At 43.9% G+C, this 24,615-nt stretch overlaps 1 protein-coding gene across 3 annotated transcripts in view; it reads right to left on the bottom strand.

The window, feature by feature from the left end:
• Positions 1–9,436: 9,436 nt before the first annotated feature.
• Positions 9,437–24,615, bottom strand: part of LOC147902551 (uncharacterized) — a 54,972-nt gene continuing 39,793 nt past the window's right edge. Inside the window, exons 6-7 of one of the 3 annotated variants that reach the window (XM_087374241.1) lie at positions 10,277–10,436; positions 9,437–9,886 (exon numbers count right to left, since the gene is read on the bottom strand). In XM_087374241.1, coding sequence (XP_087230367.1) covers positions 9,864–9,886; positions 10,277–10,436 — 183 coding nt within the window. In that variant the 3' untranslated portion in view covers positions 9,437–9,863. Of the gene's footprint in view, positions 9,887–10,276; positions 10,437–24,615 lie in introns of those variants that run through there. The other 2 variants (XM_087374239.1, XR_015540923.1) reach the window with 2 other exon arrangements.

Here is a 24,615-nt window from a genome sequence, read left to right as displayed (position 1 = left end):
TGCAAGAGTTACTATTTGCCCATTCATCCAATCCAAGAGATCTCTCCATAGGGTGGCATTACCTCATAATAGTGTCGCGATGGGCATCTTGATCTCAGTGGACAGGAATGCAACTAGTTCGGCGACATCTTGGGGTTGTGTGATTGGTTCACCACCAATCGACTATGGCTCTTTAAACTTGTTAAAGAACAAATTGTTCTTCTCTTGCAAGGTCCACCTCGAGCATCTTATGCCATATGAGTGAACATCCTGTTGATGAACCTTGTGATTGTTTCCTCGTCTACTCTTTTGAGTATGGGAGAGACTTTTGGGGGCTCTATTGAAGGTCCGGTAGTTAGGATGGATGGCTCTAGCCCCTTGCTGGACTTGGGCCATTTCTCAAAATTTGCTTGGCAGTCATGCATCAGCTATTATGCCTTAATGAGGCGTTTCTCAATGATAGGGTCAGAGCATTCACCTTGATCTTTGGGATCGTAGGTTTCCTACGAGTCAACACTCCCTATGTGTCATCCCCTCCTTTTAGTGGTTGATTGAATTGGTTATCAGTTGAGGGCCTATGATTAGAAGAGGATGAGGTGGAGAAGGTCGTAGTGTCCTCATCAAACCCATTTTGGATAATCACCCTGTCTTAACCTTTTCCCACCTTAATTGCACCCTTGTTCTTTACCTCTCCAGACTGGGGTACAAGCCTTATCTCTTTTGGCTTGCTTACGCAGTTCCTTGCTGAGTGCCTTAGCCTTGGGCCTTTTAATTACCTTTAAGGGAGCTATACAAGTAACCCCTTCGGCCAACCAAGGGCAATTTAGGGCTCAAAAAGCCCCATTGCCACCACTCATCCTAGGCCTTAACCCCCACCACCACGAATCACTCCCATGAATCAAGTATTGCTGGAGGAACTACCTAGTCATTGGGAAGAACCATTTTGCACTAGATGTGGAGTTGACCACCTCTGTAAGGATTGCTCAAGGCAAAGACCATTAGTTCCAAGTATTGGACCTAAGAATGCAAGTCTTAATCTTCTCATCATTGAAAGAGGCCAAGTTTCCTCAGTAAGTTGGCCTTGATTGTACTGGTTTAATGGTGCAAGCAAGGTCAATTGTTGCCTTTGTTGATACATGGGCTAGGGAATAGCCTTGGGGTACCAACATTGCAATGTCTCATGATCTCCCCATCTTGCATAATGAGCACAATAAACTATCCGCCTAGCTCTAAGGCAAGGGCACTCATTCGTAGGGTGGTTGCCTATGCAAAGGACGCACTAAACATTGTCTCTCCTAGGAAACAGGTGGGGGTTTCTCAAACCTTCTCTTGACAATCCTCCCTTACGTTGTTGGGCCACTCGATTGAGAAGATCAATGGCTATTTCATCTATATTCGCACTCTTAGGAATTGGACTTAGCCTCACTTGTGCTAATAGTCTTGCCCCTGTGGGATACGTCAGATGCAGCTACAGGAGACTTTTCAAACTAGGCCTTGTCCTTCATGTTATCATCCAAGAGTATAACGGTCTTGCTACACAACTCAAATCATGTAGGGTTCAGGGTGAACAGATGATCATGCAACTTCGCATCCCTCAGCCCAACGAGAAAGTGTGGCAATAAGTGTTCATTGCTCATCCTCTCATGAGGCTCGCAGTGGGAATTCAAGTGTTTAATTCTTGTGATATATTCCCACAATGTCTTGTGTCCTTCTGCTTGACCTCATACAACTGGTTGATAGGGCTTCTTCTGGGCCCAGTGGGGGCGAATCCCACCACGAATGCTTTTCTAAGTGTCTCCGAGATGATTTTCTCTTATGTGCTTAGAGCTCTATACCATTGACTGCCTTACATCTAGGCTCATCCCTATACCATTGGCCCGCCTTACCATCTAGGCTCAGCCCAAATGTATTAACTATCATCTAGATCATCTAGGAGACACTTACACACTAGGAGGATATGATGGCAATTCATTGCCAGTAGATCAATGGGACTTGGTTTCCTAGTTGCTTCTAGCACCGATGATTGGGCTGACACATGAGGTTCCACTGGCACCTCATTCTCCCTAGGAAATGGCTTTAACATGTCAGTTGGTTCTCTTAGTCCAAGACTACCCATAAAATTGGAAACGGTTTCCCTTAATCTAGATGATGTAAAAAGGGTAGGAAATTGGGGATCATTAAAGCTAGTGCTTGGAGGGACTGAGGCTTCAACATTGGAAGGCGCTTCCATGTCTCCACGTTCGGGCTCCTGGACTCTTACAAGCTCGATAGGTCACCTTGTGGTGGTTTGTGTAAGGCGTAAGAACCAATTTTCGAGCTTGCTGACCCCAAGGATATAGAGCTCCATGTGATGATCAATAAGAGGGTATCTGAGTCACTATCCTCAAGCTCAAGGTTAGCTCCTAGGACTCTTCCTGATTTGACGTGCATGTGTTGCTCAGCACAGTTGAGGCCAAAATTCTGCTCAAGTTGATTCCACTTTGACGCAAGGGCTGAAAACCCCTTGTGTTCTGCTAATTTTTAATCACCGTGTTAATGCTAACACTGCGACTTTCAACACAGAGAGTCAATAACGCAACGGGTTAGATATAACAACAACACAATAGCTTCTTAACATGGCGACTTGATAATGTAGCGACTTCTTAATGCGAAGACTTCTTAACACACCGACTTCTTAACATGCCAACTTCATAACATGGTGACTTGATAATGCAGTGAATTCGTAACGCAACGACTTGATAATCCGATGACTTCTTAACACAAGTGGTTAATTACAATGAAAAACTAAACAATGAGACATTCCAACTGTGGCCTTTTTCCTTTCACCTTGCAAGAGCACGCAAAGATGGTATGAACATTTTATTTTTCTTTGATGGGGATTTAAATATGATTCGTTGCTAAACATTCACAAAATGTTCAACCATTATAGCAGGCCAAATAGATAAGGGAGCACCAGTTGTGACTATGGTAAGCATGCTTACCAAGGCATCAAGAAAGGTCGCTTATGAGAAGATTGTCAAGGCTCACATCGTGCAAGTGTGCAGTCCTTGGAGCGGTTTGCTACCCCTGGCTTTGCAAAGTGGTGGACAAGGAGAAGGGCAGAGGGTATGGCAACCTAGCTACCCTTCAATGTGTCATTTGAGAGAGAGAGAGGGGGGGGGGGGAGGGAGAGCAAGAGTCCATTCAGAGAGACTATTGCAATGTCAAGTGGACATTGAATCCTCATTATGGAGCAAGCAGGAGGAAGATTGCACGTGTGTGCATGTGCGTGTGTGTGCATGCATGTGTGTGTGTGTGTGTGTGTGTGTGTGTGTGTGTGTGTGTGTGTGTGAGAGAGAGAGAGAGAGAGAGAGAGAGAGAGAGAGAGAGAGGCAGGGGGGGCGGTAACAACAATTTGAATTCAAAAGTCCAAGACAGGAGAGAGAGAGAGAGAGAGAGAGAGAGAGAGAGAGAGAGAGAGAGAACGAAAGATGTATTAACGTCTGCAAGAGGCCTCGGGGGCCTATGAGATAAAGTGCAAAACCAAAAGGTAACACACACACACACACACACACACAGAGGATGTAGTTTGGCTTATCTCCTTTTGGGATAGCTTCTCTGTAATATAAAGCATCAAAATTTTTACCCAAAAAAAAAGAAAAGAAATGTGTGTGCATGCGTGTGTATGTTAGCTTCTCTGTAATATAAAGCATCAAAATTTTTACCCCCCCAAAAAAAAAGAAATGTGCGCGTGTGTGCACGTTGTGTGTGTGTGTGTGAGAGAGAGGTGTGTGTGTGTGTGTGCCTCACGTGTGTGTGTTAGAGAGAGAGATTCTGTGCTAGCCCTCGTGCTCCCACGTTGCAGCTGCTTGTTTCTCCCTCAGTTTGATGCTTGTTTTGTGTCCGTATGCTCTGTCAGAAAATGCGAAAAAAAAAATCGTACTGTCAAAAACCCGTACAATTTTGTCCGTACAACTAGGAAAAATCCGTACAGTTTGTATAGTTTCGTCCGTACAGTCGGGAAAATTCGTATAGTTTTGTTGTTAGGGGGAAAAAATTTTGTATTGTCAAAAATCCGTACGATGTCCGTACAGCCAGGAAAAGTACGTACAGTTTTGTACCTGCTGTGCTTTCCTCCTTGTAAAGCATTGCTACTTCCAAGCCTTTTCCTTAACTCGAAGGGCGGATTATTCCTATGAGAAAACCTTTCACAAAGACAAGTTGGTTTCCAACAAGAAACAAAAACAGGTGATGGATTCAGATGATTCCCTTCATAACTCTACTGAGGCTCAGCTTGTTTATGAGGTTATGCATGAAGGGTTTGAAGACACCCGTAAACGTTGGAAAGATCCACTTCCCACCATTGGCATTATGGTGAAAGTGGATGATATATTTGATCCAGTTAAGGAGTATGTAAAGCATGCCATTGTAATTTTCTTCCCAGGACGGATGCCTGCTATAGCAGATGTTGGGAATTGGTTGACTCGAACCCTGGGTGGTTCTTATGTCAAAAAAGTTCATTATGCAGCGAGGGGCTTTTTTGAGATCATCATGGCTGATGAGGAGCACCATCAGGTTTTGCTAGAGCACTCTCCTCTCTTCTATGGCCAACAAATGGTCCTGCCCTGGTCTCCCACCTGGGATTATCAGGCATTGATTCGGCATCATTGCCCTGTTTGGGTAGAAGTTGTGGATTTTTCTCAATGCTTGTCTCCTCTTCTACCTAAAATTGTAGCTTCCCTTACTAAGCTGGTATGTCCACCGCGACTCAATGGAAATTCAAATCGCTTCTGCATTTTGTGGGATACGGATCATCCCACTCCAGCTATATTATTAATCAGCAAAAGCCTTCGGCAAGGCAATCTATCAGTGGGAAATTCATGTAAGGAAAGCCTCAACCATAGAGGAGCATGATCCGAATGTGTGAAAGCATGATCAACCCAAATTTGACAAGTACACGCATCACAATGCTGTGGATCAATTTGATACCATCTGTCCAAGCATGCCCAATAAGAAGATTGAACATTATCCTAAAAGGTATAGCCCGGAAGCATGGGCTGTAATTCCTTCCAGAGATCAACCAGGCGCAACTGAAGCAAAAAATCAGACCATGCCTTTGTTTCAGAAGCCAAGATATGAGTGTGGCCTAAGGTGTTGTCACTCGATTGAGGGGCATTATTAAAGTCACCACAAATGAAGGCATCTTGTTGCCATGGATAAGTATGCATGGCAGCCTAGATCAAAGCTCTATCACGAGAAGATTGGGGGGCATAAACCAATGCAAATTCAAAAAATTTCCCTTGAACAAGGCAGTGAACAATAATCCATCTACCATGGTGATCATTGAGAGCCACAACAGGTTGAAGGTTGTGCTTCACCAAAAAAGCAAGTCCAGAAAAGGACTGCTCTCCAGCATAGAAGATATCATAACTAGCAAAATGGCCTATCTGACCAGCATACATATGCTGATTATGCTCTTGCAAAGCAACTATATCAAGCTGCAATTGCCTGATATACATCCAGACTAGTTTCCATTTGCGACCATCACACATTCCCTGTACATTGAGAGTTACACACTTAAGATGATCAAGCATATTTACAGTTATGGGACAGGTATGTACAGCAACTAACGGGCTGTCTACGTTTGCATTTCCACCTCAATGTCCGGGCCTTTTCCCTAGGATAAAGCATCAGCCTGAGGAGAGGACAAAAGTGCAGCAACTTCTTCTTCAGGAAACAAGGTCCGATTTGCAATCACAGCAGCCCAAGTCAAGCCAACACTAGAGTTTTCAACAGGTGTTTTCCCATGAGAGGATGCACCACTCCAAGTTCGAGAAGGCAAAGGTCGCCTGGGGCAGATCGCTTTGCAAGGAGTTTGCCATCTATCAGTCAAAAATTTTCTTCCCTTCCCTTGAGGTGGAGAGGACAAAGGCACAGGAAAATAAGCATTACCATTTGAGATAGTCGATGCTTTGTCTTTGTTTTGAACAGAGAAAAACTGTTTGACCCCTTTGTTTTTTACCATAGAAGAGGCATTTGCATTCTTATTCAAAGGCTGAACCATTTCAACTTGCACTGGCATCTGTGGAGCTCAAGAAGGGCATTGTGAAGCCATGTGCCCAAATTGCTTGCATTCAATTATGCCTGGCAGGCTTTTGTTGCTCGGATGCAAGCAATTATTCGAGATTATGGCAAATCCTATATGCAAGCCACAAGGGAGACTATAGCACACAAATTTACTTGTCAGAGTTTGATTGAGCTTGCTCATCTTCCCTTTGTCTTCAGAGGAAAGCATGCTCTTATGTTAGGCTCAATTCTCTCTTCAATCCAATGATCGCAGAAAGCTTGCTAAATGGGAAACTCGAGCCAGACAATGGCATTTTTGGATAAAGGCTGCTCTTCCAAGCAATTTTTTAAGAGTTTACACTACAAAAGACAGGCTGCCAATATTTGTCGAATACGGATGCCTGATGACTCTTGGTCAACATCTCGTTCAGAGCTTGCTGATTTATGTGTGTAGCACTTCTCCACTCATTTTGGGCATGTGGATACCCTTTCTCCTCGAGTCGTGTCTGCACGTCAGCTTCTTTTGCAGCATATTCATCCAATTCTGTCCGATGCTCTGACTTTGAAACTTGAACATCCCTTCACTGAAAGGGAATTGTCTGATGCACTGAGATCCTGTGGCAGATGGAAATCTCTAGAATGGGATGATCTCACTATTGAATTTTTTCTTGCATTCTGAGATCTTAAATTCACCTTGCTGCTGCAAATGGTAAATACAGCATGGCAAAATCAGCAGATGCCTGTGTCATGGAAAAAGAATCTTCTCAAGCTGATTCCAAAAATGCAGCTATGTGATTCACTTGGTGATTGGAGGCCAATCACGCTCATGCTAGTCATTTACAAGATCATTGCCAAAATGGTGGTTGATCGGATTAAAGGTTATTTGCATGATGGGTCGCATCCCTCCCAATATAGCTTTGTTCCACGTCGCCATATCACAGATAACATTGCCAATGCTTATATTAGGATTGAATATGCCAAATACACACAACAGGATGTTCTACTCTTACAGATAGATATTGCAAAAGCCTTTGACACAATTCAATGGGATTTCATCTCTCGCAAACTATGCGAGCTTTGGGGTTTGGGCCAAAAATGCAACAGGTTATTTACTGGCTTTACAGAGATAGCAATGCGGCTTGCATTCTTTCTGGGGATATTTCTTATGAGTGAACTCTTCCTTGTTCGGTCCGCCAGGGATGCCCTCTCAGTGCTTTACTGTATGCCATTGCTACTCATCCTATGCTGCAATATATTGATCATCTTGTGGCTACATGATCACTTCATGGCTTGGAATTGGATGCTAATTACAACATGGCTGCTCAAGCTTATGCTGATGATTCTTTCTTTACCCCGAAGAATACGCCCCATGATCTTGATGCCTTGATGCAGGCCCTCTTTGTTTATGGTTTGACAGCTGGTCTTCATGTTAATTTTCAGAAGTCTAAGCTACTTCCTTTGCATTTCAAAAACTGACATAATCTATTATGGCCCGAGGATATCATTCCACCCACTCAGTTTGTTCGCCATCTTGGTTACCCTTTGGGGTGGGAACTCACTCGTCGACCACAAACTGATTGGGTTTTGGCTAAGCTTCGAAAAAAGCTTGAGTATTGGAAATTGACAACCTAGCCTTTACACATTCGTCTTCGAATAGTGTAGTCCATCCTTGGCATATATTCAATTTTACTTGCCATTGATCATGTTCACTAAGGCAAATCTTACATCTTTCAAGTCTGTCTTTATGGAAATCTTTTGGTGATCCAAACATGGCAGAAAAAGTCTCAGGCTACTTTCGATGCATCACATTTGTTCTCCCAAGATGCATGATGGATTGAACATCACGAATATTCATGTACACATTCTTGCCCAGAGGGAAAAAATATTATTGCAATTTCTACAAGGTGATCAGCCTTGGGCTCTTATGATTAGAACTTTGGTCACTCATATCAGTATTTTTGCGTTTAATCATTGGCAACTCGATCACTGGGATTTCTTTTTTGACTGCACTGATGGCACTTGACCTGGTTGTCCTTTTGTCTCCCGCTTGCTTCTTGACTGGAAGCATGTTCTTTCTCATATGGAATGGAATGGACGGCAATCTTTGCTTGGGAATTCTTTGAGAGCTGAAAGCATTCACTAGTCGAAAGTCTTTCAATCTCCCTTGGCTTTACAGTAACCTCGACGTTTCTACTTTGTCTTGTGTAAAGGCATCACCTCGGTTACTGATGTTATAGATGATGGTACTATGCTTCTCTTTTCTCTAGCAATCACTACATATGGATTGGACTCTCATTATCGTCCTTTGTGACAACAAATTACTTCTATGCTTTCGCCTTTTATTCCGATTCCTCCTTTAGAACTCCACAACCGACTGAAAGATTGGACTTTGACTTCTCCAAGATTTTCTTCTCATCCTTTGAGGCTATCTCAAATTACTATACCTGCATTGTATAAAATCTTTTTGTCTCAACCTTGGGTTTCAGAGAGGTGATTCTGTTTGACGAATGCATCACCCAACCAAGTGGTGGAGAAAAAGATTGCAGCAACTTTAGGCCTATCAAGTAACATGTTTTGTTTTGGCGAGTTCTTTTGAAAGTGTTTCCATCTGGACAACTATTAGCTCGTCGACACATTGCTCCTGCACTTTGCCACGGATGTTCTGCTTCTTCGAAGACTATCTCTCACTTGTTTTGACATTGTATGTGCTCTCGTGAGTTTTTTGATATGCTTCGACAACGCCTGCGAGCGAGATTCCCATCTATTTCGTTTGGGAAGCTCTTTTGGCTATTTGGGTTTCATCCATCCAGACCGGAGTTTCATCTTTTCTTCGTCTGGGTTCGCTACTGGGCACTATGGACTTCATGGACATACAGGAATTGTAAAGTCTTTGGTGATCCTACTTTCTCTCTGTTTGGCTTTTTTAGGCGTTCTCTGCAGCAATCTTTCTTTGATTGCTTGCAAACCCACTGCATAGATCATGAGGTCTTTTTGGCATATACTGAAATTTTCAGTTGATGTAATTGTAGCACCTTATTTTGAGATTGCTACTCATATAATATAATCAATCAAAGATTTCTCCCAAAAAAAAAGGGTGTGTGTGTGTGAGAGAGAGAGAGAGAGAGAAGCAGGGGGGAAGGCTTCCAAGAAAAGAAGAGCAAAGTGAAAACACTCAAATGTTTGGGGGGTGTTTGTGTGTTGGGGGGACTATGGAAAGAAGAACAAAGGGGAAACACTTTAATGTTAAGAGTGCAAATGTGCCGAGTCAATGAAAGGAAAGGAGAAACATTATTCCAGGACAGCGTAAAATCAGCTGAACAGTATGAAGGTTCAATTACAAAACCACGAGGGCATTTTTGTGCACAAAGACAAGCTGACAAAGGAGAATTGAGCATGCAGAGGAAATTTTGAATATTTAAATAAATGTTGGGATACTGCTTGTATTTGCAGCATGCCTTGTTTAATGGATCAGTTGCAACCCTGTTGATCAAGACCCACTCAGTATCAACACTAGATCAATACAAACCAAACGTTTAAGAAAAAAAAATTCCTGCCTGGCAAAGATGCTTAACAACAATAAAAAGATTGCACTTGGGGCAGAACGCATCTCAATTCATGCGTTGCAGTTTGCTTATCAATTTTCAGCTGCCTGCATCTCTTCTACATGGTCATTCGTTCAGGAATCTCCAGCTGCAGTTCTACTCCTTTGAGAATTCATCTGCAATTGGATTTCAACACAGACAACCCCCAATGGGGATTACTTGGCGTGTTCCCCAAAAATGATGCCTCTCATTTCTTTCAAGTTGTTTTAAGCTTCTGGACAGCATGCACGGCATAAATTAAATCCTCTCTGAGTTGAAGGCTGCACAAAAATTGAGACTGCTCAGAATTAGCCAAATACAGGACCACACAGGTCCCTCGTTCTACATCTTTTGGTCTTTTGAAAAAAGGCACCTCGTCATGCATTAGTCTTTCTGACAAAAGCTAGGAATTTCATTATAGGCTGATTAGTATCCCTGAAAACCCTTCATCAGGTTGCTGCCATACAGTAGTCTTTCTAACAAAAACTGAGAGGTTCATTATAAGCTGAATTTAAATTTCTACACGCTGCTGATACGGTGTTCAGTGCTCTAGCATGAATATTGATAACTGTACATGAATGAGAGTATCCATCTACTAAAATGCTAGGCAAAAACAAAAACTAGAAAGACAGAAAACAAAAAGGGAAAGTTTGATCATTGATTCCTGATACGTGATTCTTTAGAGTGCATGTCTCTGCAGTTCTTTGATAGAAGTCTAAACTTTCCGTCGCTCCTTACAATCACTGAACTCTCCACCAGATTTAAGAGCAGCCGCATCAAATAAATTTCATCACAATCTTCAAAAGCCTTTGCTATATCGTATAAAGTAGCCTGCAGATACCAGCCATGTCACATATACGTCAACTTGTCAAAAGTTATTTATCCCACTACAGGATGTCTCACGATGCAATATATCAGAATTAACCACAGGCTCGAGTTGCCAATCATACACGCCATACTTCCGTCAAACCTGCAAATAAAGTTACTAGGAATGCATGAATTCCAGACACGATTTTACTGCATATATAATCACCCAAAGCAGAAACAGGCAAGAGATCAGCTCACTATGCGACTATATGAAAGATACCCTGAAAAGAGGCACGCATGAAGAAATGAATGATCACAAATAATTCTTGCACGTCGCATGGCTGTCACCTACTTCATAGTCTATGTGATTAGTACACGTAACACAACGCCATTATGAGCTTGAAAATATCATTAAGCCTCACATTACCTATGAGCTCAGCTGCTCCCTCAAGTGGCACACTACCATGAATTCCAGTGATCAGATCTCAAAGGGAGCTATATGCTCAAGGCACTCCTAGCTTGTATTGCCTTTGAAGGGCTGATAGCTTGTGCAAAACAAAACCCTTTATATAGGGCGAGGACAACAGAGAGAAAAATGTCACTAATCTGTTTCTGGAGTTTCCCTACTCCCACATATTCTTCTCCAAACAGGCACAGACATTGTGCACCAGCCTGTTCCAGGTTAGCCTAACTACCCTGGTCTACTAACCCCTTGCCCTTATCATACAGGGGCTCACAGTTGGTTAGTGACCTTCTTCTAACACCTACACCAAGCCCTCCCTTCGAGCTGTGATAACTCACCCTCCAAATTACAGCGGTTCTTTAAAAATAATCAGCTATACATACAACACTTGTGTCTGAATCCAAATTCAAGGCATCACAGCCCCATACATGCATTGCTGGACACCATACACATCCATTGATTCCATCTTATTTGGTGTCCAAATTACAGCAAAGAAAATTTCCAAACAAAGAACAGAGCAAATGGTAATACATCAAGGCACCCATGAATCATAATCTCAGGATCTCTTCCTCAATTGGTGCGGCAACCTGGCATGCACTAATCTCCACTACCGTCAGAGATCCAGTTACTGAAACGATCATGTCTACAGATAGTGCGCCCTGCAGTTTGTGGAGCCTTTGACAACCAGATATGCAAAATCATAACGGCTTCTTTAACAATTGGGATCACTACATAGTTTCACTTCAGCCAGTTCTCTCATTTCGTTAAACCAGCCAGGCCATTCTATATAAGACATGTTGCTACATTATGAATATCAAGTCTTCAAACCTCGGTTCTGTCAGTCCAGCCTCTCCAGGTTACACCAGCATGAGCATCTCAAAGCGCCCATTCTTAGAGCGTTTCTCCCTCCCAATACTCAACTCTTCCAGTACCTTAGACTTCTATAGGGGACCTTGCAACATACCCTTACTCTATCATAGGCTGAGAAATGCAGTTCCCCTATCCACAATGCTTCAGCATCCGTGCCCCCTTGCCGAATTTTCCAAACCTAGTTTCATCCTACTACCTCAGCTGCCGCTTCTTTCCTTTGCGAGACTTCAAAGAGCCTCCTCTTCTTCTAAGCACAATGATCCAAAGTAGACACCTACAAGTGTGAAATTTCAGCATGAGGTGCAGCTATGTCCTTCCCTTGGGCCGATTCAGCACCTCCTCTGTCTTCCCAATACAGGCCCCCTAGTAGAGCCATACCCACTCTACATAGTACAGATATCTAGTAATAGATTGCCAAAATTCATGGCGGCATCCTTGTCTTTTAACACTCAATTTCAGAAGTTCTAATCACCATGTTCATAGACGAAAGTGACACCTCACCTCTAGCAAGGCAAGGGTTCAGCGATGCTCATCAGAGGTAGAATCACAAGACCTCTACATTTTATATGGATTACTGGCAACTGCAAGATTCAAAGAGTCAGAAGTTGGAAAATTAAAGTCCATGGGCCCTAGTCAAGTTACAAGAATTGCAGTACCTTCGACCAGTTGCACACAAAACTGTAGCCACACTCTGACAGAATGGACCTTCCTCATTTGAAGAAGATTGCCCTTGCTGCCTCACTTCTAAAACTATGTTTTAATAGGGTAGCCCCAGACTAAAGGATGGCAAAGGGGTAACTACATCAGATAGATTGTAAGCATCTCATCCATAAGCAGTTCATACTCATCAATGCAGATTTCGAAGCTCAAATGAACCACCACAGCTAGAGAAAAACCAGCTCCCAAAACAGATGGTTCGTGATCCCAAAAAAGATTTAGAAATTAGCAACCTCACAAGATGAGAGATTCCAACCTGCTGGATGGTACTTGGACCAATTCCAGAGTGCAACTTGCTGAGACTTATGTCTCTCACTTTGCTTATCATTTTCGGCAGGTTGATCCTCGATCACAAAATGTGATGTCGGCTCACCAGAAGCTCCTTCAACATGTCTATCCAATTCTATGTCCTCAGTAGGCTATACAGTTTGAATTTTCTCTCAGGAGAGAGACTTGAAAGATGCCATTCGAGCATGTGGAAAATGGAAAAGTCCAGGTTGGGATGGTCTCACCGTGGAGTTATATCTACAATGTTGGGATGCTATTTCACCTAAGCTCAGTTCCTTCACAGAAGCAAAAGGAGAGCAGCCTTCGTCAAAGTTCACGCTCATTCATTTAGCTATACAAGGTAAATTGTGCGTGGGAAATGTAACAGATGCCAACCAGTTGGAAGAAAGGCTTGGTGAAATTTTCCCCAAAAAACATTTATGTGAGTCTTTTACAAATTGGAGACCCATTACTCTTATGCATGCCATATATAAGCTGGTCGCTAAGATGATTGTGGCTCACATGAAAGGCTTTCTGCATGATGGGTTGCAACATACTTAGTATGGTTTCATTCCCCGCAAACATATTACTGACAATATTGCCAATGCCTATGTCTGGATAAAATATGCAAAATACATTGGCAAGATGTTCTCTTATTACAAGTGGATATTGCTAAAGCCTTTGACACGGTACAATGGGGTTTCATCTTATGAAGGTTCTAAGATTTGGGGAAAAAATGCAGCATCTTATTATTAGTTATATCAAGACTGTTGGCATTCTAGCAAGTAATAGGATCGCTGGACTCTTTTTTGCTCAGCATGACAAGGCTGTCCTCTTAGTGCTTTGTTGGATTTGGGGAAAAAACACAGCATCTTATTTATTGGTTATATCAAGACTATTGGCATTCTAGCAAGTGATATTATGGATCGTTGGACTCTTTTTCGCTCAATACGACAAGGTTGTCCTCTTAGTGCTTTGTTTTATGCCATCACTACTCATCTCATACTTCAAGACATGGATCATTTGGTAGCTATGGGTGCCTTGCATGGTTTGGAGACACATGGCAGCAGGACCTTGATTGTGCAGGTGTATTGATGATTCCTTTTTCTTGCCCATAAACACAAAAAAGGATCTCTTGTGTCTCATGCTTTATCTTTATATGGTCTGGCTGCTGGTTTGCAATTAAATTTTCAGAAATCCAAAATTATTCCTCTTCATGAGAAAGCTTGGCATCGTATCTTATGGCTGGGCCAGATAGTGTTGTCCACACAGCTTATACGTCATCTTTGGTACCCTTTGGGATGGTTTGTCACTCAACGTCAGCAAATGGGCTGGGTGCTTGACATGCCTAAGGAAAAACTGGAATATTGGTAGTTTTAGTTGCACTTGATGATGTTTACCAAGCAAGACATCTCTTTTTTTATGTCATGGAGCGTTTCTGGTAGTCGCACTTTCACCAGAAAGTTCTTAGAATGCTTTCAATGAATCATTTTGCTAAATTAAAATGCATGGGAGACTAAAGATCCTGAATATTCATATGCATATTCTAGCTCGTAGGGAGAAAATGATGTTGCAGTTCATGCAAGGTGATCAGCCATCGATATTTATGATGCAACTTTTGATATTGCACTTGTCTTCTGCAGCTTTTGGTCACTAGCAAACCTCCGATTGGAACTTTCTCTTGGGTCACATCGTTGGCAGAGTAAAAGGATGCCCTTTTCTCTCTCGTATGCTTTTGGATTGGAAGCACATACACTGCCATCTTAAATGGCTTTTCAGCCCATACCTATCTTGAGATTCTTGACTGGCTCAAATACTAGGTTCTCCAATCAAATGATCATGTTTGTCGTACACTATCCTTGGCCGATATCACGATTTCATCTAGTAAGGTGGGCATATGATCTTTTTTATTGGGTCCGATATTGGGCACTATGGACTCTTGGATCATAACCATCGAGTCTTGGTGACCCATCCCTAGCAAACATATGGTACAAGAGAAGTCAATTCTTTCGGGAATCTCTACAGAAATCATTTTATGATTGTCTACATGCGCAAGATTTACATTATCCTACCTTCTTGTCATATATTGATATTTGTTGATGCTTGTAATTGGCTGTCCCTTTCTTTAGGACTGTTTTATGCAATATTTAAAAAAATGGATTTCGTGCGCACGCAGGTGCATGCGCATGTCCACAGTGTGCGTGTGTGCGCATGTGTGTGTGTGTGTGTGTGTGTGTGTGTGTGTGTGTGTGTGTGAGAGAGAGAGAGAGAGAGAGAGAGAGAGAGAGAGACCTATTCAGAGGCCAAAAAGCCCATGTTCATAAGAAAATATTTCATAAGGAACATGAAATTTCAAACTATCTAGAGTTCTGTACTTAGAGAATCAGTTGGCTCAAAGATGCACGAGGGTGTTTTTTTTTTTAATGAATAATACTTCTATTAAGTATGAAAGAAACCCACAAGAGTGAGCTCGAAGCAGAAATACATCATGCTAGGCATGAGGAGAAAAAAACAGCTCAGAATGAGTTGGAAAGAAACCAAGGTTGAGGCTGAAAATTCCACCTCAATCCTGCTGTAGTCTCTAAAAAAAAAGGGGAACCCCTCCATTCCCTAAGGAATATATCCCTCTTGGCAAAGGCTGCCCGAGAGGACCCCTGCATGCTCGTCCAACTGGCCATAAGTGTGTGAACTGTATCAGCCCATATACTGGCCAGGGTGTGCGAAGGGTGGACCTGTGATCCGTCTAAGGCCTCTATGCATCTGGCCCTCCAAATCTCCAAGCAGTAATACTGGCCAAAATCTTCCAAGCAGTATCCACATCAGCATGTATTGGTTTGTAGCGGGAGATAGGGACATCCTCCAGTGAGCAAGGCTCAACCAGGTGTTGTCCAATCGAGATGGCCCAAGAAGCATCCTACCACTCATAGAAGATATGAGGACTTGACAAAGAGAGCCAAGCCATTGATCCCCAAGTCATGAAGAAACGTGAAGGAGCAAAAGTACTGAAGATCCTGGCAGCTCCCATCCATATGACTCTCGCATGTCTACAGTCCCATAAGCAACGATGAAGTGACTCCTCAGCAAACAAACGAGCACGTAGGACAAGTGGAGTCTGCCCCAAACCTGGACCTCCACCTGTTCACTACAATCCCTCCAGACCCTCCTCCAAAAGACAATCTGCAAATCAGCTGAAACCTGATAGCTCTCCCAATCAGGGGCTCTGGAAGGCCTCCAACCTCTACAGCTGATCTGAAGCCTCCTGGCATTATTTACCGTACAATCAAAGAAGGGGAGGCTCTTGTCTCAAGGGTGATTCAATGGAGTCATCTAACAAAGCTGAAAGATATAGTGGAGCAGCTTGGAGCTGTAGGAGAGGGCGTCAATGATGCATACCTAATCCCTCTTACCTTGAACAGCTTACACCCAAAGTTTATATCTTTATTAAAAGTTATGATTCGATTGCAAAGAGCTACTACTACATTCATAGTTCTGAACAGAATGCTTCTTCAAGGATATCGAATTCCAAAATAATTTAGGGTCGAAAAGTAATGAAGATGAGCATCCCTTTGCATCCAAGAAAAATCGGAAGAGAAGCCCAGCTCGTCAAGGCAGTAATCAAGGCCAACATAGAGAGATTGGGGGAGGCTAATAAGCCCAACAAACCCTTTCTTCTTGTAAGGGAGGTTCAGCTGGTGGTCATCAGCAAAATTCAGGTCATAAAGGTACTTCAGGGCACCCAAGGAAAGGACATGATATTACTGTCGAAAGCAAGGTCATTGGGAGGAGAATGCAGTAAGAAGTAAGCTGACCTGAAAGAGACACAGCACGGACATGTTACGCAAGAGAAGACCTATGAACTTGAGCATCATGTGGTACAAGAGAAGTCACCTTGCAAACATGAAATGTCTCTTATAGTGCAAAAGAATGATAAAGTGTGTGCAGCTATGCCATTGTTACCAGAAACGTGTTTCACAGGTTTCAAACAGAAATGTTCCAAAGTTTCGCCTAGAAACACGCTGTATTTGTAAAATGTTGGGGTAAAGGCACATTGCAATTTGCCACCCCTTTATTAAAGATATGACACCTATGACTGTCTTAAGACAGTCATAGGGGGGAAAACCTAATCCTAATAAAACCTATGAGTTTGTGGTGTGGCTCATCACTTCACACCCGCATGTTTGGAGTCCTCTCTCTCTCTCTCTCTCTCTCTCTCTCTCTCTCTCTCTCTCTCTCTCACCTTCTCCCCGTGGTTCTTCTCTCCCTCTATCCTTCCCTTCAACTGGTATCAGAGCCTCACTTCCTCCCTACCCCTGCCTACCAGCTCCCTCTACCTCTACCTCCCTCGGGGCTTGTGCCCCCTTGACATAGAGCAAGCAGCGCAGGCAGCAGCGCAGGGCAGCGCAGGCAGCTGCAGCAGGGCGGCGTGGGACAGCTGCAGCAGGGCGGCGCATCGCGGGCTGCAGCAGGGCGGCGCCGAGCAGCGCACGCGTGGGCAGCATCTGGGCATCGCGCGGATTCGCGCCGTACAGTTGTACGGACGTACGGCCGTCCGTACAGCCGTACGGACACCGTACCTTCGACTGTACCGTACGGACCGCCGTACGGATTGCGACAGGGAGGGGCGTTTTTCTCCTTCGTCAGGGATCTGCGTCAAGAAAAGTACATTTTTTCGAAAAAAAAAAATTTCTGTACCCTGCAAAGGTACAGCAGGTACACAGGTAGCAGGTACACAGGTACTCTACACAAGTACACTGGTACAAAAGTACAGCAGGTACATCAGTTTTTTTTGGGAGAAAAAGAGAAGGAGAAAGAGCACTCTGCTCTTTCATTCAGGATCATTTTTCAGTTCTCAAAACTGTGTTTTTTGAAAGTACAGCAAGTACCTTCTTCTCCCTCGTGCTTGAGGTGACCAGTACCACAGTGTGTGGTTGATTGCACAGTTATCTTGTTTTGGGAAGGTAATGCCTTGATCTTGCAGAGGACTTTTATGCTTTTGCTGAGTGAAATCTCAGCTTTTGGGTGACATTATCAAAGGGCTTTTGCCTGGAAGCTTATGCAGTGTATGCCTTGAGGCAGTGTGGAGCCAGGGAGCCCACATTAGTCTTGTTTCCGCAGTGTATTCAGTGACATTTCTTGCAGGTCACATTTTGTGTACGACATTGGAAAATCTCAGTTGAGCCACGCTTGGCCAGGGCGCATCGAGTTTACTCAGTCCCTAACTGTCCATCGTTGACAGTGCTCAAAAGATTTTCTCTTCAGTGTCTGTACGTTGGGATCTGTGTTGTTATTGTGTACACAGGGCTGTTTATGCATTGCATTGTCAGGTGAAAGTGCCAGGAGAGCGCTACATTTTGTATGCTACCTCAGTGTTGAGGTGTTCTTCACTTGGTTCAGGTGTCAGATAAAGGGGCTTTTGCCCAGATTTTGCTTGAGAGCACTTGGGTTACTGTCTGAGACCTTCAGATGCCTTTTATCCCCTTGGAAGAAGGGTGATTGCTTGGGATTTGTCCCATTTTCTGTTGCAGGTTTGTGACAGGCTGAAGTGTCTGGAGTCTTTTTTTCAGTGAACAAAACAGTGTATGCCAAGTGGTTTATGCATATTAAATCAGTGCAATACCTCATCTGAGGTGGGAGAAGTGATCAGGACAGCAGTGTTTTTGTGCCTTGTCAGCTGATGATGCACTGTTAAAGCACTTGTGGAGCAGCTGCAGCACTCTGAAATTACTGTTTTTATGCCTATTTGAGCACGGTACAGTGTGTCAGAAGGTACAGTAACTGGAGAGAAATTTTCTGTTTTGCTGCAGATTCTCTGACAGTAAAAAACAGCACTATTGTGAGTGCTCCTGGCTCTTGATAGAGCAGGTTTTTTCTGAGAAATCAGAATTTTATTCAGTCCTTTTTGACTTACAGGGAGTCACGTACTTTCCTTATCTGATATGGCATCAGGGGGAAGTGAATCATCAATTCTGAACATAAAGAAGTTGGAAGGGGCACACAATTATGCATTATGGGCAGAACAGTGTTTGAATGTACTTCTGCTTAAGAAGATTTGTAAGCCCATAAGGGTGAAGGGTGTCAAGCCATCTGGGATGTCAGATGATGAATGGGAGGAGCTAGATCTGTCCGCGAGGGCTGCTATCATGCTTACTCTCAGTGATTCTCTTGTGTACAATGTTCAGGCTGAAAAGACCTCTTATGGTGTATGGCAGAGGCTAGCAGAGTTGTATGCCCAAAAGAGTTCAGCCAGTAAGATGTATTGGTTGAAGAAGCTGGTTGATCTTCGCATGAAGGAAGGTACAGCTATGACCTCACACTTGAGTGAGTTCAATGCCATCTTTACACAGCTCATTGCACAGGGGTTGAACCTTGATGAGGAGTTCAAGGCTACTTTCTTGTTGTGTACCCTTCCTGAGAGTTGGGACACTTTCAAGACCACCTTGTCTAATTCGAATGTCACTCTTTTATATGCTGATGTAGAGAGCTCTCTCCTCATGGAGGAGATGAGCAGGAAAAATAATGCGGGCAGCAAGTCTTCAAATGCTTTGCAGGTATAGGAAAGAGGCAGGACTCAGCAGAAGGGAAGATCTGCTAGCAAGTCCAAATCCCGCAGTCAGTCCCGTGGTAAAAAGGATATTGAATGCTTTTATTGTGGCAAGAAGGGACATGTGAAGTCTAAGTGCTTCAAGTTTATACGAGATCAGAAAGCCAAGAAGGCTGAAGCAAAGGATGCAGGCAGTGGAAGCAAAGGCAAAGGCAAGGCTAAGGTAGATGACTTGGATGCAGTGAATGTTGCAGCAGAGGACAGTGACAGTGACAGACATGAGGTATTATGTTCTTCTGCTGTAATTGCACACACATTGGTTATTGATGGCCATGACATGCACACCTGGCTCTTGGATTCAGGTGCTTCTTTTCATGTTACTCCTCATAAGGAGTGGTTTACTTCTTACACAGGTACTCATGGAGTTGTTCACCTTGGGAACAACTATGCATGTCAGATTGCAGGGATTGGCAATATACAGATAGTATTCCCTGATTGACGGTCATTTATGCTTGATGGTGTTCGCCATGTGCCGCAAATCAAGAAAAATCTGATTAGCACTGGCTTGTTGGATGACAGTGGTTATCACACCACATTTGGGGATTCCAAATGGGTGATTACTGATGGCCAGGTTGTAGTGGCTGAGGGTTATAAGAGTGATACCTTGTACCCTCTTTATGTTTCCAGTGTGGGTAATCATGTTGTTGCCATAACCGAGCTGCCAAAGGTTTCATTGTGGCATAGCCGGTTGGGACACATGTCTGTTAAAGGAATGCAAGAACTGTCACGTTTGGGTTATCTGCCGTCTCTTTCTTTTTCAGATTTGCCTACTTGTGATCATTGCATATTTGGCAAGCATTCTGTGACTCCTCATAAGAGGAGAACTCCCCAGAATAGAGCACCGCTTGATCTAGTGCACACTGATTTGTGTGAGATGCCACAGTTATCACTAGGGGGTGCAAAGTATTTCATTACTTTTATTGATGATGCCACACGCAGAGTGTGGGTCTATTTCTTGAAGCATAAAAGCGATGCCTTAGATGCTTTCAAGAAGTTTGTCGCTCAGGTTGAAAATCGGACAGGTCGCAGGCTGAAATGCCTCAGATCCGATAATGGGGGTGAGTATGTGTCACATGCTTTTGTGCAGTTTTGCGAAGCTAAGGGCATCAAACAGGAACTCACAGCCCCTCATAATGCATCTCAAAATGGTGTAAGTGAGCGAATGAATCGAACTATTCAGGAGAAGGTTCGATGTATGTTGTCTTATGCTGCATTGCCCCATGGCTTTTGGGCAGAAGCCGTGCAAACAGCAGTTCACATTATTAACAGGTCGCCAAACAAGGCTTTGGAGTTGAAAGTGCCAGAGGAGGTGTGGTCTGGCAAGCCACCCTCATATAAGCACTTACGTGTATTTGGCTGCGAGTGCTTTCCTCATGTACGCAAAGAACTGCGCACCAAACTGGAGCCAAAGTCTTTCAGATGCATCTTCATGGGTTATGGTGACGAAGGTGAAATGGGGTACAGGTTATGGGATCCCGTTAAACGGAAGATTATACGCAGCAATGATGTCATCTTTAAAGAAGATAGTGTACACAAGGAACCCGTGCAACCTGTGGAATACAGGAGGGTTATTTATGATGATGTTGGACAGCAAAGAATGCCCATTTATATGCAGCAGCAGGCTGCTGCAGATAATCCTGTTCAAGAGGGTATACAGGCTGAAAATCAGCCAGATAATTTTGCCAATGATGCACCACTGAATATGCCAGCAAATGGGGCTGTAGAACAGCCAGATATGGTGGTACAGCCACCCGTCATGCATGACGAACAGGCTGGACAGCAGCCTAATCCGGAACATTTTGTTAGGAGGAGCACCCGTGTACAACGGCCTCCTGCCAGGTTTGTTCCAGAAGCCAATAATGTGGCTGATTTTATTATGCTGACAGATTGTGGTGAGCCTTCCAGCTTCAAGGAAGCTATGGGAAGAACAGAGAAAAGGAAGTGGGAGAAAGCCATGCAATCTGAAATGGACTCCCTACTTCAAAATGATACATGGGACTTGGTGCAGCTACCTGCAGGCAGAAAGGTTTTGCCATGCAAGTGGGTTTACAAAGTCAAAGTGGATTCAAATGCTTTACCGAGGTATAAGGCCAGATTGGTTGCCAAGGGATTTAAGCAGGAGAAGGGCATTGACTTTGATGAGATCTTTTCCCCTGTTCTCAAGATGACTACTTTGAGAGCAGTGTTAGCTCTTGTTGCTCATGAGGACATGGATTTATGTCAGATGGATGTGAAGACTGCTTTTCTTCACGGAGATCTCCATGATGAGATCTACATGAGTCAGCCAGAGGGATATGCTGTTAAAGGGAAAGAGCAGCTTGTGTGTAAGCTCAAAAGGAGCTTGTATGGACTCAAGCAGGCACCAAGAGAATGGTACAAGAAGTTTGATGCCTTCATGCAGTCCCAAGGGTATCATAGGTGTGAGACCGATCATTGCTTGTACACCAAACGGGCAAAGGATGGCAGTTTGATGCTACTCATTCTACATGTGGATGACATGCTGATTGCCAGCAAATCTCAGCAGGAGATTAGTGCTTTGAAGAAACAACTGCATAAGTCTTTTGATATGAAAGACTTGGGTGATGCAAACCATATTCTTGGCATGCGGATTACTCATGACAGGTCCAAGGGACTTTTGTTTCTGTCACAGAAGGAGTACATTGACAAAGTACTGCAGAGGTTTAAAATGGAGGGGGGGAAGTCTATTAGTACCCCGTTGCCTCCACATTTAAAACTCAGCAGTAAGGACAGCCCCAGATCAGATGATGATAAGGCTGAAATGGCCAAGGTTCCGTATGCATCTGCAGTTGGTTCTTTGATGTATGCCATGGTTGCCACTCGTCCGGATATTGCTTTTGCGGTGGGAGTCATCAGCAGGTATATGGCAAATCCAGGCAAGCGGCACTGGAAAGCAGTGAAAGGTGTCTTGAGGTATCTCAAGGGTACCAAAGACTTGTGCATATGCTATGGTAGGCAGGATGCATTGGTGCATGGTTTTACAGATTCAGACTATGCAGGGAATGCAGATAACCGGAAATCTACTACCGGTTATATTTTCACATTTGCAGGAGGTGCTATATCATGGGTGTCTCGGTTGCAGAAATGCGTTGCACTGTCAACTACTGAAGCTGAATATGTTGCAGCCACTGAGGCTTGCAAGGAAGCAATATGGCTTACTCGGCTGGTGGGAGATTTGGGCATTACAGGAGATATGCCAATTTTGCATTGTGATAGTCAGAGTGCTATCATGTTGGCAAAGAATCCGGTCTTTCATCAAAAGACCAAGCACATAGATGTGAAATATCATTTCATCAGGGAGGTACTGGAAGACAAGCGACTTGAGCTTGTGAAAGTGCATACTAATGATAATCCTGCAGATTTGCTCACTAAGAGCTTGCCTACAGAGCGGTTTGCACATTGCCGCCACATCATGGGATTAGGATGAGACCACTCTTATTTTATGGTCTTGTATACAGTAACTGTATATTGCTGTAATTTTTATTCTTTCTCCCCTTTAGGCATATTGGCCTTTAGGTGGGAGGTTGTTGGGGTAAAGGCACATTGCCACCCCTTTATTAAAGATATGACACCTATGACTGTCTTAAGACAGTCATAGGGGGAAAAACCTAATCCTAATAAAACCTATGAGTTTGTGGTGTGGCTCATCACTTCACACCTGCATGTTTGGAGTCCTCTCTCTCTCTCTCTCTCTCTCTCTCTCACCTTCTCCCCGTGGTTCTTCTCTCCCTCTGTCCTTCCCTTCATAAAACACATAAAATATAAAGTATGTAAAATACTGCATACATAATTATTAATATATGAAGTTTGTAAATTATATAGTCTCTCTCTCTCTCTCTCTCTCTCTCTCTCACTAGTGCCAAGTACAGGTGAAAGTTACAACTAGCTGCATGGTCAACAACTCGCAGCATCTCTCAAAGCATTTGGGTAAGGATTCAGTGCCTTTTGAGGGCTTCCAGCATCCCAACCAAGGGCCATCTGGGTTGGGTCGGGTCAATTGACCCGACCATTCCAATCGGATGACCCGGCTAGGAGGTCGGTAGACCAGTCGGCCTGTTTCAGGCCCATAAAAGGGGCTGATCTGCCCCTTGTTTTGGCATTTAGTTCTGGCCATTTCTTCTCCACGTTTTCCCAGCCTGCAGCCACCAATACGGGCAGAGATTCATGCAGGGAGGGCGTTGGCACGGACAGCAGTCAGAGGAGGTATTTCCAGTCCTGTTTCAGCACAGCAGCATAGCTCATTCTCCCACAGTCGCAAATAGGGGAGTTCTTCAGCTCAGTTTTGTATGCTGATTTGGCCCTGCCTGACTGCCACATGGCATTCGCTGACTGCTGCACCCTGTTTTGGCACTGCCCTGACCAGTATTACTGGTCCAACTTGCTGCTGCACTGCCACGACTGTCTGCTCCGACTTGCTGCAATGCTCCCAACCTGGCTGCAGGGCCTAAAAGACCTGCTCTGATGCAGCCTTTGCTAATGGCCATTGTCCTTGTATCTGCCTCACCTGTGGGCCCTTCTGTCCACCTACTTCCCTCCAACAGCAGCTTTTCCTTGCTGCCCACACGTCTATCCTTAGAGAACCTTCTTGTTGTAAAAGTTAAAGATTCCAAAGATTTGTTGATGCTGCTCCTGTGGCAGCATCTCTCTCTGCCCACATGGCATCTCTCTTTCCCAACAATTGCTGCTGGTGCCCCTCCCCCATGTCCTCCTCATATGGGGGCTCACAAGTGGGGAAGTGACACTGATAATCCCAATGAAGGGGCAGCCCTGCTTCATGCCAACGGTGCTCTATATTTCATGGATAAAACCTCCATGTGCTCGTACTCACCCTGTCACGATGCTCCAAGTGAACTCTAATGGCACTCCTAGGTCATAGTTTCTCTTGAGAAGGCTTGCTACAGTGTCGGAGGCTTTGTGAAAATCCACAAAATAAATCTTCTTGCGTCTAGCCTTTCCCTCCTCGATGATGGATCTCACAATGAAGATGTGGTGTAATGTGGAGAAGCTCCTCCAAAAACCAACCTGACTAAAGGCTTTGCATCCTCATGTCTTAGCAAAAAGGCTCAACTCTCCATCCAATACGGACCCAAATAGCTTGACCATAGTGTCACCAATCACTTAGTACGGTAGTTGCCTAGCTCCATGGGGTCATTTTCTCTCAAGATAGGATTCATGGACCATATCGATGGGAGAGCCTTACATAATGTGCTGTTAAACATGTGTGTTAGAAGAGGGGCTAGCAAGTCCCGGGCATGTGTAAGGTGCTC

This window comes from Dipteris shenzhenensis, chromosome 4 (genome assembly GCF_047967505.1).
Source record: "Dipteris shenzhenensis isolate YYH24624 ecotype China chromosome 4, Dip_SZ_1.0, whole genome shotgun sequence".
NCBI classification, from domain to species: domain Eukaryota; kingdom Viridiplantae; phylum Streptophyta; class Polypodiopsida; order Gleicheniales; family Dipteridaceae; genus Dipteris; species Dipteris shenzhenensis.
This window is presented reverse-complemented; position numbering and strand designations above follow the sequence as displayed.